Source organism: Carassius gibelio, chromosome A16, assembly GCF_023724105.1.
Source record: "Carassius gibelio isolate Cgi1373 ecotype wild population from Czech Republic chromosome A16, carGib1.2-hapl.c, whole genome shotgun sequence".
Lineage (NCBI taxonomy): Eukaryota > Metazoa > Chordata > Actinopteri > Cypriniformes > Cyprinidae > Carassius > Carassius gibelio.
Window position 1 is genome coordinate 9,623,532 of NC_068386.1, and position 16,902 is coordinate 9,640,433.

The 16,902-nt window shown below is 37.7% G+C and overlaps 2 protein-coding genes across 3 annotated transcripts; both read right to left on the reverse strand.

The window, feature by feature from the left end:
• On the reverse strand, positions 1-10,036 carry LOC128030543 (akirin-1-like). The gene is made up of 5 exons (XM_052618257.1): positions 9,669-10,036; positions 2,550-2,696; positions 935-1,069; positions 770-841; positions 1-666 (listed from the first exon to the last, which is right to left on the reverse strand). Exons 1-5 carry the CDS (start codon positions 9,871-9,873, stop codon positions 656-658), a joined length of 570 nt encoding a protein of 189 aa, XP_052474217.1. The 5' UTR covers positions 9,874-10,036; the 3' UTR covers positions 1-655.
• A 2,479-nt stretch (positions 10,037-12,515) lies between these two features.
• LOC128030539 (cannabinoid receptor 1) lies at positions 12,516-15,721 on the reverse strand. Of its 2 annotated transcripts, XM_052618251.1 has the most exons (4): positions 15,412-15,721; positions 14,121-14,210; positions 13,488-13,870; positions 13,250-13,395 (listed from the first exon to the last, which is right to left on the reverse strand). In XM_052618251.1, exons 2-4 carry the CDS (start codon positions 14,197-14,199, stop codon positions 13,378-13,380), a joined length of 480 nt encoding a protein of 159 aa, XP_052474211.1. In that variant the 5' UTR covers positions 14,200-14,210; positions 15,412-15,721; the 3' UTR covers positions 13,250-13,377. The 2 variants fall into 2 exon arrangements, with proteins under 2 accessions (XP_052474210.1, XP_052474211.1); XM_052618250.1 differs by having other exon boundaries at positions 12,516-13,870; positions 15,412-15,689.
• Positions 15,722-16,902: the final 1,181 nt, after the last annotated feature.

Consider the following 16,902-nt stretch of genomic DNA (forward strand, 5'->3'; position numbering starts at 1 on the left):
TGACTTATCACAGATCTTTTATTTGTCAAAAAAAGAAGAAAAAAGTTGGAGAGTTAAAAAAAAACAGACTGAAGGATAGAGGAAGAGTCCGGTATATCTGCTGCAGGTCAGTCACATTACATTATACAGAGATGATCGCATCAGCCAAGCTTTTTACAGCGGTAGTTTGACATCTTTTCCCACAAATTTTTAGAGATTAAACTTCCTTAGAATGCATCTATAGTTGCATGTTTGGTGTTGGGCCATCAGTAACAGTTCAGCAAAAAAATGAGTTAAATGTGGATAGACCATGGCACCCAAGCATTTTTAAAGGGAAAAAAAGAGAATCAAAAGGAGGAAATTTCAAGTGAAGGGAGCTGGTTCTACAGCAACCAGCTGCTGAGGGGTGGGTAGCTTTTTACAGCGGTAGTTTGACATCTTTTCCCACAAATTTTTAGAGATTAAACTTCCTTAGAATGCATCTATAGTTGCATGTTTGGTGTTGGGCCATCAGTAACAGTTCAGCAAAAAAATGAGTTAAATGTGGATAGACCATGGCACCCAAGCATTTTTAAAGGGAAAAAAAGAGAATCAAAAGGAGGAAATTTCAAGTGAAGGGAGCTGGTTCTACAGCAACCAGCTGCTGAGGGGTGGGTAGTACCATCTATAACGTTCTTCAAGACACATCTGAAAATATAGAGACAATAATCAGAATTTGGACAAACACATTACAGCTGAAATCAGTAAAACATTTTATACTAAACAAAATAGAAGAATTTAATATACTTACAGCTTGCAGGCCTGGCGCCATATCTTCGCATAATCTGATCCTGTGTGAATTTCACAAAGGACTCGTATTGTTCTTGAAGTAGAAAGAAAGAAAAACAGTACATTAAGAACATAATTCAGTCAGTTCAGCTAATACATTACTGTAAGGAATCACAATGTGTTGAACCTGCAAGCTTTGTGTTCAGTATCTGTTCATACTCTTCACGCATCTTCTCTTCGTGATCTTTAATAAGGCGCTCGCACAAATAGCCAACCTGCCTCAGCGTGAACAGTGGCTGATCCTTCTTCAATGATGAGGCACCTAAAAACATACATGAATCTGAATATCCATCCTTGACCATGTCACTTTACTTTCAACATGTTTGGATGTAGAATTTAAATAAGAAAAGAAAAACTTTTTCATTCCGCATCGCCTAGGGGTGTGACGAGACCCAAGACTGGGTTCAAGAGACGAGAAGAGATTTTGAAGAAATCCTGACATATATAGGGGAACAGTGTTTTACAAACCTGATCCCAAAAAGGTTGGGACACTGTACAAATTGTGAGTAAAAAAAGGGAATGGAATAACTTACAAATCTTATAAACTTGTATTTTATTCACAATAAAAAACAGATAACATATCAAATGTTGAAAGAGACATTTTGAAATGTCATGCCATTTTCCAACATGACAATGCCAGACCACATACTGCATCAATTACAACATCATGGCTGCATAGAAGAAGGATCGGGGTACTGAAATGGACAGCCTGCAGGCCAGATCTTTCACCCAGAGAAAACATTTGGCGCATCATATAGAGGAAGTGGCAACAAAGACCTAAGACAGTTGAGCAACTAGAAGCCTGTATTAGACAAGAATGGGACAACATTCCTATTGCTAAACTTGAGCAATTTATCTCCTCAGTCCCCAGACGTTTGCAGACTGTTATAAAAAGAAGAGGGGCTAACACACAGTGGTAAACATGGCCTTGTCCCAACTTTTCTGAGATGTGTTAATGCCATGTAATTTAAAATCAACTTATTTTCTCCTTAAAATTATACATTGCTTAGAATGAATCTTGCATACACACATAGTAGAGGACTGATCCAGTTTTTCCTCACAACTGAATCCTGCCTCACACACCACACACAAGGCCAACACTTATTGTGAATATCTCCTGTCCAATTCATGAAAAAAAAAAAAAAAAGGTGCGCTCATTCAAAGCAGTTGCGTTCGATCCTTTGCTGATTTAAATCTAGGTGTCTTTTGTGTCACAAGTTCAGTGAGACAGGTAGTGACAATTCTCTCAAACCAATCCGTGATCAGCAGTTTATACATCATGTTTTGGGAAGTCGTGGCCTAATGGTTAGAGAGTCGGACTCCCAATCGAAATGTTGTGAGTTCGAGTCCCGGGCCGGCAGGAATTGTGGGTGGGGGGAGTGCATGTACAGTTCTCTCTCCACCTTCAATACCACGACTTAGGTGCCCTTGAGCAAGGCACTGAACCCCCAACTGCTCCCCGGGCGCCGCAGCATGAATGGCTGCTCACTGCTCCGGGTGTGTGTTCACAGTGTGTGTGTGCACTTTGGATGGGTTAAATGCAGAGCACAAATTCTGAGTATGGGTCACCATACTTGGCTGAATGTCACGTGACTTTTTTTAAAGGTTTTACGGTTCACTTGGAACTAAAAAAAAGTACCAGATACCAGGTACTGTACCTAGTGGAAACCCCCTCCCAAAAGTGAACCTTACCGAGCCATACCATGCGGTGTAAAAGTGCCATATGTTTTGAGTGGGCTGACCTGTTGGAGAGCTGGGGGAGGTGAGGGCAGGACTGGAGCTCTGGATATCAGTGGAGCTGCAGGGCTCAGTCTGGTTGAAGGCCCCTTCCAACTGCCGTCGCCTCTGATAACGGCTGTACTCCTGACGAATGTTCTGGAAGATCTGCTCTGTGGGGGGTCAAATAAACACAATCAAGAGTTAATAACAATGATAACGGAGCTTAAATTTAAGAGAGAAAAAAAGTCACCCCCCGCCCCCCCCCCAAAGTATTTCTGGAATACCATCAATCCCAAGGAATAAACTTCCTTGTGTTCAATCATCTTTAAAAACAAAGTAGTTGAGGACACCAGTAAATCACTTGCATTACTTCAAACATACACAATGCACAGAGGATATCCTGCTTTCAGCACAGATCCCATGATGAAAAGAAAAAGTGAAGAAATAAGTTTCAGTTCAGTTTTATAATCAGCCAAAAGGGTACATTGACAACATCATAAGCAAACACATACAAGAGGGAATAAAATGGTATGAAATTTAGTTTGGTTTGGCTTTAAGGTGGGTCAGGCTTATTTCTGGAAACCAAATCTGGGTAACAGGACTGCAATGCGGAGGGGAGCACTGCAACCGGGAACATACTGAGTCTCTTTCTAGAAAAACTGTGTTTAGTCTTAACCTTCAATAAATGGACAGCACAAAATTACGATTACAAACCAGCATGACTTTCATAAGCTAAACTCTTTATAAAATGATCTTCTATAGTCGTCTTAATTTATCACAAAGATGAGTATTTGGAGGGCGAGCATCTTAACTTCCTGAATGTAGGTCATTCAAAGCTTCAAGGGTGGAGATCTATTGGAGGACGCTTTCATCACTTAACTTGGGTGGAAAGCTCAGGGTTTCCCCTTCTATTAGCATCAGCCTTCAACTAAAGGACGAAAAAAAGGAGGACAACTCCAGGTGTGCCAGCTTCTCTGTCTTGATATCAATTCATTCCAACAAAGCAGGCAGTGTGGATACAACATAAAACCACTGCAGAAGGGACTTCCTGTGTTTACAGCATAGCTCTCATCTGATCTGCTTTTTATTTGCTTAAACACAGGAAGGCTTAGCGTTCCCAATAAAGAGGTGTTATGAGGGCTCAAGCACAACTTTCCACCAGCGTTATCTATAGAAAGGAGTATAATAGAAGCAAAGGACTCACTAATGAAGTGTAGATAATCTTGTAATGAGGGTTCTTCCTCACAATAGATGGATGTGTTGAAAACAGCGCTGTTAATGAACATTGTATGGTTTTGGTCCAAAACAGACAAAAATAAGACCGATTAAATAGGACACCCTAAATTTTTTATTCTTTCAGCAGGTACTCGTCTTCTTGTCCTTCTAAAACTGTATGACTCCCTTCTGTGGAACAAGATTTTATATAAAAAATAAATAAATAAATAATCTGTTGCGAGAAAAGCCACAACCCAAGTTGACTTAAATATAAGTGCTTCAAACAAAGCATGTAGTTTAACCCGATTGCCCTCTCACTCAAGATCTTTCTTCCTCAGCGCGCAAAGAGTTTTCACAAAAACTTATGACTGTATCCTTATCTGTAAATATCAGTAAGTCACTTAAATCTGTTACACCCCACACTTTAGTAAATATGTGCCAGGCATGTACATCAAACAGACAACGCAATATTAAGTGCGTATTAATTCAAAACTCAAATATAAATTTTTCTAAAATAACTTGTAATTAATGTATTATTATTACTATTATTTTTTGGAGGGGTTGAAACAAACAACTTATTTTAAAGAAATAAATCAACAGATTAATCAATTATCAAAAAATCCTTCGTTGAAACCCTACTGCAGTCCAAAGAATTCTAACAGGTTTTGGATTCCATGATAATGAGAAAGAGATCAATTTTTAGTGTAAAATAATTTTTCAGATTATGCAAAAATAAATTTGAGATACTACAGCTACAGAAATGTGCAAGAAATTGTCAGTGACAGTTACTGGGCTACACCAGCCCCCTTGAATGACAGTTGAGCCCCTTCGCCTACATCAGATGCTGAGACTAGGTCGAACAGGTTACTTAGCAACTGTAATCTTACATGGTCAGACCAAGCAATCAATAACAGTGGCTTCCTAAGAGGATGGGGAGTGATTCAAGGCCCAAAAGCACAGAACAGGGATAATACCTCCACAATGTAGGTGTGGGATGAACTGGACTGTTGGGGGGTGGGGGGGTATGCATAAGTGGGTGCAGATTTGATTTAGAGCTGGAATGCTATTATCATGTGTATCTTGTCAGTAATGGCAGTTTTATAATCAGTAGTAAATCTCCATCACCTGCTTTCAGATGGAGCAGCATATACTACACAGAGCCATAGTTCACGGTCAACTTACTCAAAAAAAAGTATATATAAAAAAAAATAATAATAATTGCGGATGATATAATCATACAAAGTTTGCGTAGCTTCTCAATGAACTACAGCTCTGTATAGTAATTTCTGCTTCATCTGTAAGCATGTGAAAATACCACATTTAATATGTTTTTACTCCAAACTGACTTTAATGTCAGAGTGTTTGAAATAAATCCTTCTGTGAGATTATGGCTTCTTACACAGAATAAGGCATGCAATAAATATTGAATCGTATCCGAAGCAGTGATAAATAAAGTCTTTGTCGATTAGCACTGCATTATTATATACTGTATTATAATGAAAATTGTAAGACAAACTCAGATAAACCAAATATTGTGATAGTTGTGTGTTTTTAGTCACGTTGAATCAATAAAAGCAGAAAAATCTGTTTATTCAGCTGCAGCGACCTCTGGCCTTTGGATGGAGATTTACTGCTGATCACAGAACCATGCTTCACTTAGGCCCCATTTACACTTCATGGTTCAAGTGACCCAATTCCGATTTTTTCCTCTCATGTGGCACAGATCGGATATGACCGGTGAATGTGTAAGCAGGAAAAAACCGCATGGATTCAGATTTTCTCAGATCGGATTCAGGCTTCATTCATATGTGGCAATAAATCGGATATGAATCGGATACGTGCATTTGCGTGTGCCATGTAAGCAGACAAATCGGATATTCCCCACTATATGAGAGTCGTACATCATTAAAAAAAAGTGACGTCAACTCAGGTGGACACCACAAACTGAGATCACATGACGTATTATTAGCGTGATGGAGGCCGAAGGATACACACAGTTGAGCAATGCGGAGGTTTCATGTCTTTTAAGTCTTTGGGGCGAAGAAAAAAAAATGCAGGGCTGTTACAGAAATAAAGGGCTCTCCTCTTTTTTTCACCACTATATGAGACCAAAGTTTTACAGATTTTTTTGTTTTTTTTAATTTTCCAAATATAGTAGAAAGCAAAACACTATATAAATAATTTTATTTGCATATGCATCCATTGTATTTCGTGCCGTTTACTTCCTTTTCCGGGTCAGGATGTCTACTTTTGGTAGTTTCAGCAGTGTATAGTGTAAATGCAAAAATCGGATAGGGGTCACTTTTAAAAGATGATGTAAGCGGGTCGTCAAAAAAAAAATCAGATATAGTCAGAAATTCGGATTTGAGCATCAAGACCTGCAGTGTAAATGCAGCCTTAAAGATACGCTTGACAATCTCAGTTTTGGCCTAATCACGATTATGATTTCATTTCGACTTATCCTGCAGACCTAAGTTGAGGCATCTTATTCATTACACTGCTGAGGCTTTGAGGAGGGAATTTAAAAACCCCAAAATGGCAGGAAGTGCCCTCAAGCTTAGGGACTCATGCCCATGGGGTTTCCTGCAGGGAGCATGATTCACTTTGTTTGAGATTCAGTGTGTTGTAGATGATCATGTTAATTAGTATGAAGCAAATGGCATTTGTGTTTGAATGTTAGTCTTAGAACAACAAACTGGATGTAGCAACCTCAAACATGGCATGAAATAAAGACAGAGGTTACTGATTTTTAACAATTATTTGTCACAAATCACATTATGAAAATAAAACTGAATGAACTTGTAAATCAGGGGTGTCGAACTCAATTCCTGGAGGGCAAGAGCCCTGCAGAGTTTAGTTCCAACCCTGCTTCAACACACATACTATGTAGCTTTCAAATAAGCCTGAAGGACTGGATTAGTTGAATCAGGTTTGTTTAATTAGGGTTGCATCTAATCCAGGGGTGTCAAACTCAATTCCTAGAGGGCCAGAGCCCTTCAGAGTTTTGTCCAACCCTGCTTCAACAACATACTTTGTAGCTTGCAAATAAGCCTGAAAGACTTGATTATTTGGATCAGGTGTACTTAATTAGGGTAGAATCTAAACTATGCAGGGCTCTGGCCCTCCAGGAATTGAGTTTAGCACCAGATGTAAATTATTATTTATATTGCTAACCAATTATTTTAACATCTCAGAATAACAATAACAGATTCACCAGCAAACTTCACATACTAACACCCCATTAGCCTGCTTAATGTATTCACACAGGTTACTAATACTATAACACGATTTTGTGAATAAAAAATAAAATAAAAGATCTCAGGCATTATAAAAGGCTGCTTCTTGTTGTACAAGGGGGGGAAAAAAAAGCCATGAACACTTCTGAATGAATGAATTAAGGCCTGTTTATATCACCGTTCTGCACAATTTTTTTTTTTACTCATTTTCACATTCAATTTGACTACTCAGATCAACAAGTAAAAAAAAAAAAAAAAAAGGTTCTACTTTAGGGGTGTCGAAATTAATTGTTTCTTCGATGCAGATGAGGACGATTCAGTATGGGTTTAGTAATAGATCATAACGGATTATAACGCACTGACGCTTTTCTGAAGTCATTTGTTGCATTCATTCTTTGTTGTGGTAGCATACATTAGGGGCATTCAGCTTGAAGCACCGCTGTGCAGAATGATCAGTGTATGACATCAAGAACGGCAGACGGATCCTCATGTACAGAGTTGATATCATACACTCATCCTGCACAGTGCTGCTTCAAATCGAATGCACTTAATGCCAGAGGGAGGCAAGGCAAAACATTTTTATTAAAAATGCTACAACTACTTTAAAAGCCGACATCTGGCCACATTTTGCCTTTTATGAACAACCTGAGCAAGACCTGGAGAAGACACAGGCTGTGTGTAAATCATGTGTGTCTCTCGAAAACAGCGTTATCTGGTGGTTTCTAAAATATAGCAGCCAAAAGTCCGTGAAAGACCCTTCATAGGACGAGGGATCAACCACATATTCCACAGATCGATTCAAGTTACATGCACAAATAAAAGCCTGACAAGCTCTGAGATGCTTCTGTTCAATTGTCACATCACTAGCAGGGGGTAATACCACTTACTTAAAGCTGTGGTAGGGAACTTTTGATGCTCTAGCGGTTAATAAACAGAACTGCTTGCGTCTTGCGGAAGAACATCGTAGCCGGAACTACTTCTCTCTGTTTATGTCTATGAAGAATCACAAAGGTACTGGGTTACTCCGCCGCGGTATCCCCGAAGCAATCTACAATAGTACGAATATAAAAACACTTATTATAGGTGTACCCTAATGATTCAGGACAAGCCAAAAACACGGTTTGGAAAATGGATTCATGGTGTACTCGCTTATTATATACATTTTTCTACATTTTGAACACAAAGTTACGGACCGCAGCTCTGATTGGTTGATTTCTTACCCGGAGCGTCAGTAACTGCAAATGGCAATAGGACCAGTGGGAGGAGGCAGAGGAGCTTGATTTTTTTTCACAGATTATCTGTCTCATATTCTACTGTCAGGACATAATGACAGGTTTAATAAATATGTAAAAAAAAAACTATTTTTTTTTTTTTTACAAAAGTCCCCTACTGCACCTTTAAAGGGTTAATTCACCCCAAAATGAAAACTGTGTAACTAATGACTCACCCTCATGTCTTTCCAAATCAGTCCTCCACAATGCTGAATAAAGTCATAATTTTTATTTTTGGACCAAAATTTATTTTTGATGTTTCAACAAATTCTAACTGATCCTCTGATGTCACATGGACTACTTTGTTGATGTTTTTCTTAGCTTTCTGGACATGGATAGTATACCATACACACAGTTTCAATGGAGGGACAGGAAGCTCTCGGACTAAATCTAAAATATCTTAAACTGTGTTCTGAAGATGAACGAAGGTCTTACGGGTTTGGAAAGACATGAGGGTGAGTTAATGACATAATTTTAATTTATGGGTGAACTAAACCTTTAAGAAACCAGGTCAGGTAGAGTTTATATATCTGACTGCTTGTATTTAAAGACAAAATTGTAAATGTGAGGTAAAATTCACATAAATTGAGGATGCACTGCATTGTCCATGAATTGTGATGCATCTTGATATCGAATTTAACCAAATCGATGATATGATAATCGTAACCGAACCGAACCGTGAGGCCAGTGTAGGTTCACACCCCTATTCGGCTTACAGAAAAACTGAAATACAGTGGTTACCCCGGTACACAAAGCAGTGCAACTTTATTTATATACACACACACACACACAAGAAAGTATCGTCTGCTCTTCAATGTCGTTGAACAAAATAGACCATGAGCGCCACAAGTCATAGTCATATGCTGTATTCAAAATGAAATAATGCCATCGCACGCTCGCGCACGTTCCCACCTTTCCTCTTTGTTTGGACATAATGGTTCAATCCTGCTGATAAACTAACTGGCTGAACGCATAGATAAACGTTAACCATCCAGGCCAGAGCTATGCGTTTGTAGTAAGACTCTGTCTTGTTTAAGGTAGTAATGGTCGACGACTGTGTGTGCATGTGTTTATACTAACGTTAAGCCATAGGAGTTAAATCAAGCTCTGTGTCAGTCAGTCTGTATTAAAGGCCGTTTTCAGCCTAGCTAGCCGAGCTCAAAACAGCTATTCATCCGAACTGCATAATTAACTACAGCCCAAACCCACTACTTTAACATCCATCAAGATACAACCTTATACATCCGAATCATTACTCACAACAGCTTAAGGAGGAATGAAATTAACTGTCGAAATTCAAATAACTTACCCACTAACGTTAGCTGGTTAGCTGAGATTAAACAACCCCCCCATTGCCCTCCACCATGTAAAAAAGGAAAAAGAAACGACGGTAAATGGCGAGAATCAAGTATTTTGTCACCTGGGGTTAACCGGTGTTCTCCACCCATGGACTGGGGCGACATCGAGTGTGCCGGGCTCTCTGTTGACGGGCGTAGACCGCACCTCTGCGGGGAAGGAGCAGTCGGAGTCCCCGGTAGAGGATTGCACCTCCTCCGCTTGGGGGACTGCGGGCTGAGAAGGGCCTCAAACTCCATAGATCGCTTCAGTGTCGCGCCACAAGCCATGATCGCTGATTTAATAGACCAAACCAACGGTAAACAACACCTTTGCGATATTAAAATGCGTCGAATACTTTCAGAATCGACTTTCTCGGGGTTTTATTGTGCTTCGCAGCCTCTTGCTGGCTCCCCCTCTGATCGCGCACCAGTTTAAACACAAAGTGCCAGATTTGTAGCAAAAATGCTAAAGCGACAACGCAGAGGACTGTACCATTCGCAGAGAGGGGGTTTTATGTTAAAAACTAGTTTGCTTTTTCACCCAGTATCATTAAATCATATTTAAATTGTTACTTAGCAACAAAAAAGTATAGTATAGTGCAAAGTATAGTGCATAAATGTAAAACATATATAAAAATCGTTTACTTTTTTAGTAAATCTACTATAGTAGTAATCATCCCAACCTGTGATACTAGGTCCATACGGATGCCCTCTTTTTTAAACATAGTTTCCAGTGATGTATTGATCCAAATAATGAAAGTGATAGTTATACTTACTCAGGTTTATGCTTGCCATTGTTTAATTTTCTTCTGTATAAACAGGCCTCTTGCACGACGTTTAATGTGCATGTTATTTGCATATAATACTTTTACTATAAATTAACATAATATTAACAATAAGTTCCATATATAATCATTATAGCATTTAAAACATCTTTACACGCACACTGAACTCTTTCAATTTACCCAAACACCTTGTGGATCAGTATTTCATTAACTCTTAGAAACAAAACTTTCAATTTGTGAAGCTTTGTTCTCATATGCCCACTCCTCCAACTACCTAATCCTGATTGGTGCCTTACAGTCTTTTGACTCTGATCAACATTTATTGAGTGCAATAGTTTTTTGGCAAATGGCCATTTTTCTGAAGGATTTGCATGTTGGTTTCTGTTTGTTTTAGCTTTCAAAGCAGTCTTTCAACTCACAAGGAATCATTTCCGTACTGTCTCTTTACATTTAAACCACCTACATGTATAGAGACACAAAGTGGGGGTCATTCCACCACACTGTTGATTCCTTATGAATATCACACTCTTTTGCATGCCAATATTTGTCAATTTTGACCCAATCCAATGAAAGTACCATAAAAAGTAAAACATGAAAAATAGCAGATAATGATGTAGGCCTTATTGATAAATAGATAAATTGATATATATTAATACACTCTTCATGAATGTGTCTAAAACAATACAGAGCTCCTCAAACAATACTGTTTAAATAAACTGAAGGTTGACATCCAGAAAATGTTACTGATGCATTACAATGAAGTAGCCAGAGTAAAGTATTATTCTCCTAAATATCAGTGGGCATAATGTAACAAAGTAATAATACTTTGTTACATTGCTTAAGTATTTTTGGGAGTATCTGTAGGACTACTTTACTTGAGTTTTTATATTTCTGCCAACTTTTACTCCACTACATTTCCTAATTAAAATGTATACTTTTACTCTGATACATTTCCCTGAGGCATATTCGTTACTTAGCCTACTACAGTACAAAATAAAGTCTTAAGTCATAAGACTTAAGTCAAGGCTAGGGTGTACTTTGCAATATACAGTAGGCTATATATTCTGCGATAATATGGTAAGTACTGTTGTTTTAACGACAATCTGACATTATTGAGTGTATCACCATCACACAGAGTGCACACACGTGATTTATTAATCCATTTGTTTAAATTGTACAAAAATGCTTCTATGTTTTTTATATTTATAGAATTTTATATAGTAAACTTAATCTATAGCACACAAAGAGTACCTTTTTTTCCTCCAGATATTAGCATGAAAAGAAATGTAATAATCATTTAATAGGATGACTTACATTTCCTACACAATATTGTTTGTTTTTGCTCAATTTTGCTAACGTAAATAGTTCCAAACAAAGCTCACAACACTGTTATGCCTTTCTGAGCAATGGACAGTGTTTACTCAGTGAATGAATCAGCTTTTTGAATGAATGGTTGAATTTGTTCCTGAATGAATCAGTCGTTTGCATGAATCAGTTGAATCTCAATGACTCACTTATTTACAGTCACCTGCTGCCACCTACTGGCGGTTTTAATTTAACATTTCGACTATTTGTTTCATGTCATAAATATCAGTATTCAACGTTTTATGTTTAAAAGCATAACTTATGCAACTGTAACTGGAGGTTAAATGCGTCCATGTCCCCTCTGAGATACATTTAACTGCGTATGCTATTTCAGATGCAGATTCCAGAAACGTTTTCTTATGTTGGAATGAAAGACACTAAGTACCAGAATGAAGTGCTTTTTATTCTTACCCAAAAATACAAAATGGAAGAAAGAGTTAAAACTGAACACAATCTTGCTGCTCAAGCTGTGTATGAACATGTATTTTCTCCTTTTCCATTTACTTTTCATACTTAAGTACAATAAATATAATATAATTTAAGATTTATACTCAAGAAATATCAATAGTCATCTTCTGGTAAGATATCTGTAATTTTACTTGAGTATGTCTTTCGGGTACTTAATACACCACTGCTAAAGTAAAATTAAAGCAGGAGCAGGAGGAGCGACTACGCAGAGGTGATGGCGGGTCAACAATTGCCAGTCTATAAGATCCTCCTCCTTATTTTGTCCCTTTTGGTGTTCCATAGTCACAGGGAAAAAACACACACAGACATGTCCATAGTTCTGACACACACATCAAAATTCTTAAGTTCTTTGTTAGTATACAAACATTCTTCATTTGATTATTTCACTGCTATTTATTTGATATCCTGCATTTTTATATCCCAAAACAATGTTTTCTGGAATTTTGAAATGTACAAAAAGTATATACATCTATAATATTTAATACAATGTGTGCTAACCTAAATTATAATCCTGCAGTACTACATTTGTTAAATATATCAAATGTATTAAAAGTTGGAAAATGATTAATACAAAAGGACTTTAAATCATATTTATGTGATCTTTTACTGCTTGTCTACGCTTTCAGAAATAGTATCTGGATTACTATCACTAACAGCCTGATCTTTAACCTTCTTGCTAATCCCAGAACCATTTTGCTTTCTTTGGCCACTAGTGTTTCCCAACATAGGTTGCCTGCATGCCTTGCGACATGCTAACAATGCAAACAGTTCTGCCCTCAGTTCTTTGCAGCGTAGGGCGTATAGAAGCGGGTTTACGCATGAGTTGACCAGGCAAAGTGTGCAACAGAAAGCGAACATTCGTTGTTGTTTTTTTGTAAGGGTCACTGTGACATCCACCATCATAAAGCACAGGACCGGCAGCCAACAAACAGCAAGGATAAGGAGAATCAGACTGAAGGTACGTGCAAGCTGAATGTCCATTCGCATTCGAGCCTGTCCTTTCACGCTCTGCCTCCCGGACTTAGGTCCACCCATAGCGGTTTCATGACGATTTGCTTTCCACAGGATGAGAACATAAGCCACTATGATAGTGAATAGCACCACAAGTTGGAAGCCCGTCCAGAAGGCCATGTAGTGACGATCCACATAAGGGTAGAGACGAGAGCATGGAGGATCAAACTTGGTTTTGCACCTCCAACCCATCAGAGGAAGAAATGAAATTAAAATCGTTACACACCATAATAATACAATAGCCAGCTTGGCTCTAGTGCGTGTGAGTAGCACCTTGTAATTGGAAGGCTTGTAGATGCAGAGATAACGGTCCAGCGCTGTCAGCAGCAGGCTTCCCACAGAGCCCGTGAAAGCCATTGTGACGCCACCCAGCTTGAACAGATAGATATTAGGGCCGTCCCTCTGATTATAAACATGGAAATCTAGAAAAGCGAAGGTGAAGAAACAGCTGGCAAAGGTGTCGGCCAGTGCCAAGCTGCTGATGAACAGATATGATGGCCGTCTGCGCAGAGTAGTGGAGCTTGCAATGACCAAAAGGACCAAAATGTTTTCCAGGAATGTCACAGGGCCGGCTATGAAGCATATTGAGCTAATAGCTGCCTTCTCTGTTATGTTCAGGACCATGTAACACTGTAGGCTGTCGCACAAGCTTGCATCTGTAACAGTACGGATCAAAATTATTTAAAATAATCAATTTACTCCCTTTTTAGGGTGAACAATGAATGTCATTTTTAATAATTGTATTAATATTTAACATATAATATTTTAATTAAAAATAGTTTTTAACTAAATTCAGAAGTTTTGAATCAGTATGGTTTTTTATGTTTTTGTAAGATCACAACAAAAATTGAAAAGACATGCCATGGTCACAGATAGACCTTCTAAAATCTTTATGAGAAATAATACCTGTTGATTTGCTTGGTGTACTTCCGTTTAAATAAAGCGGTGTGGTAACTTCTTGATTTTGTTCCGAATGCGTCTGCATTTTCCCCAGAACTAAAATAAATAAATGACAAATGGTTAAATAACAGCAGACACAATTATTCACGTGCCACATGTGACTATTGCCAATAGAAACATGGGGGGGGGGGGGGTATTGTTTGAATTTTCTGAAAGTTCTGAATATGACATGATTAAGAGGGATAAACCACACTCACAAAACAAATTTAAAGTCAAACATGTCTCAAAGCAAAATTGTATTAGGCTTATATTCAGAAGAGAAGCGATGTTATCCTTAATGTAAAATAATAAGTCTATCCCACAGGTCTATTCAGAATATTTTTGAATACAAACTACTGGTAACTGTGACCTAAAGCTGTTAAATAGTTTAGAATGTTAGATACCGTCCCGTGCTGGGCAAAAGAAGACACAAGAGAACGCTTGACAAATCATTTGTATTTCCACATTTCTCCATTAGAGAGAAAAAAAAGAGCATTAAAAAGATTAAGAATAGGATTAAGATTTATTTATTTTTTTGCTCTGTAATTACCTTAATAGGTAGACACATTCTTTGATTAGGTATAGAATAAAGACTAATCTGTTTAGTTAAATTAAAACACCTGCTCTCTATACAGAGGTTGTTTTTCTTTGTTTCCCTCCTTCCACTATCACTTTATTTATCCTTTCTGTACAGTAAGCACTAATATTATTCCTCCCACATATTCATCACAATTCATATTAGCTCCATGATATCTCTAGGATGCCTCTTAATGTTCTTAAAATTTCAGAAAATATTGGAAAGTTTTCTATTAAAGCTACTTCTCATGTTAGCTCCAATAGAAGGGCTTCTCCTCAGAGCCTTCGTTTCTCCCAATATTTCTTCCTAGTGTTTTTTTTCCTAACCATTTTCACCATTGGTGGCTCACTGGGGGTCAAAAGCCATGATTTTACTTTCTCCTATCTTCTTAAGTTTCTATTTTACTTTGCTTTAGAACAATGTGTATCTTAAAAAAAGTTTTGCTTTCAGAAGCTGCTGTTATATTAAAACTTAAACACTGAAAAAAACATACTGTCACAAAAACGTAATCAGGCTAAAGCTCTTTCACAGTCACAAAAACAAATTTGTCATTTAATAACACACTATGTCTTACTAATAAAGACAAGGAGAAACTGCTGTTCATTAGCACACATTAGAGTTGTTTAATTTCACACAGATTTTTGCATAGCCTACACATTGATCATATGAAGGGGTTCTTACCTTCGGTTTTTGCTGTTGGTAAAAATTGTCTGCTGTTGGCAGATATTGTCTTTCGCAAATCTCAAGCCTCTGATTTCAACACTAGAGCATATGCCACACCCCCAGTAAGTGAAAGAGAGAACAAAAATTTCAATATCACGTCCTTCCAGATAGCAGTTAGGGAATGCACTGTGCTGTATTCTGGTATTCCGCTGTATTTCTGAGCAAGCAGATGATTAAAAAGACTGAAGTAATGAGAACACGTTATTGAGGAGAGAAAAGCAAAAGAGATGGAAAGTACAAAAGCTGTTTTTCTCCAAGATGAAAACTGACAACCAAAGAGGAACCATAGTGTCACAAGATGACATACGTATAATAAATGCTGAAATTTTTTTTTTTTTTACCGCAGCTTCCCTTTGTCATTAATCATTTTAAGAATTTAACAATAGTGTGTCTCAAAGGTTCTTAAATGTATTATCAAAGCTGTTTTTCTCTGAGATGAAAACTGGCAGTCAAAGAGGAACCCTAGTATCACATCACAAACAGGATGACATACGTGTAAAAAATTGTGAAACAAGTCTCTTTACTACATCTTCCTCATCTTGTCGCTGGCCTATTTCACAAATTTTATCACGGAGAGCAGACGGTGGAGGAAAATAATGGTTACTTCTCACTGCAGCTGTCACAATTTTTATTACATGTTCATCCCAGTAATTGCTTATTCTCTGAAAGTCTTTGGTTGTTAAGCAATTTTTGTGAGGAACTGTAAATTTAAAAAAAAACACACTCTGAGCTCCCAGTAACACAGTATTAATGAATAAAGAACGAAATATGTTGATTTTTTTATTCTTGGGCGAGTGTAACCCACAATATAGCTACTGAACATTTATTGTCATTAGTATGCTATCGAAACGGAAAAATGATTATATGCCTGTAATGGCTTTGAAATTTAATTTTCTCTAACTATATTGAGTGTAATGTTATTTTTAAGCAACAGGTGGCGCTTGTGAAGTACTTCAAATTGGCTCAAGTATGAGAATGTATCGAAAGCTTGTATCTATCTATCTATCTATCTATCTATCTATCTATCTATCTATCTATCTATCTATCTATCTATCTATCTATCTATCTATCTATCTATCTATCTATCTGTCTGTCTATCTATCTATCTATCTATCTATCTATCTGAATAAGTTGAGTAATATATACCATAATATAGCTCTAGAACATAAATTTGCATAATAAATACTTTTCATGATTTGTCCTTCGAGTGTAGCAGTAGTATCATATTTAGTATTTGCTTTATGTGTGTATGTAGATGTTTCTCCCACAACACTGTCAAATTTGGTCATTTGACCTCTTCTCAAATTGCGTTTGACCGTCAAGAGCCTCCCACCCGACCTACTTTCCAAACATAGGATACAAACCTAGGCCAAGCCCCCGGAAAGCTTAACCAAGGTTGCTTCCAGAGGGTGTGCACTTCCGTCACCAAATACGGATTTTCATTAAACA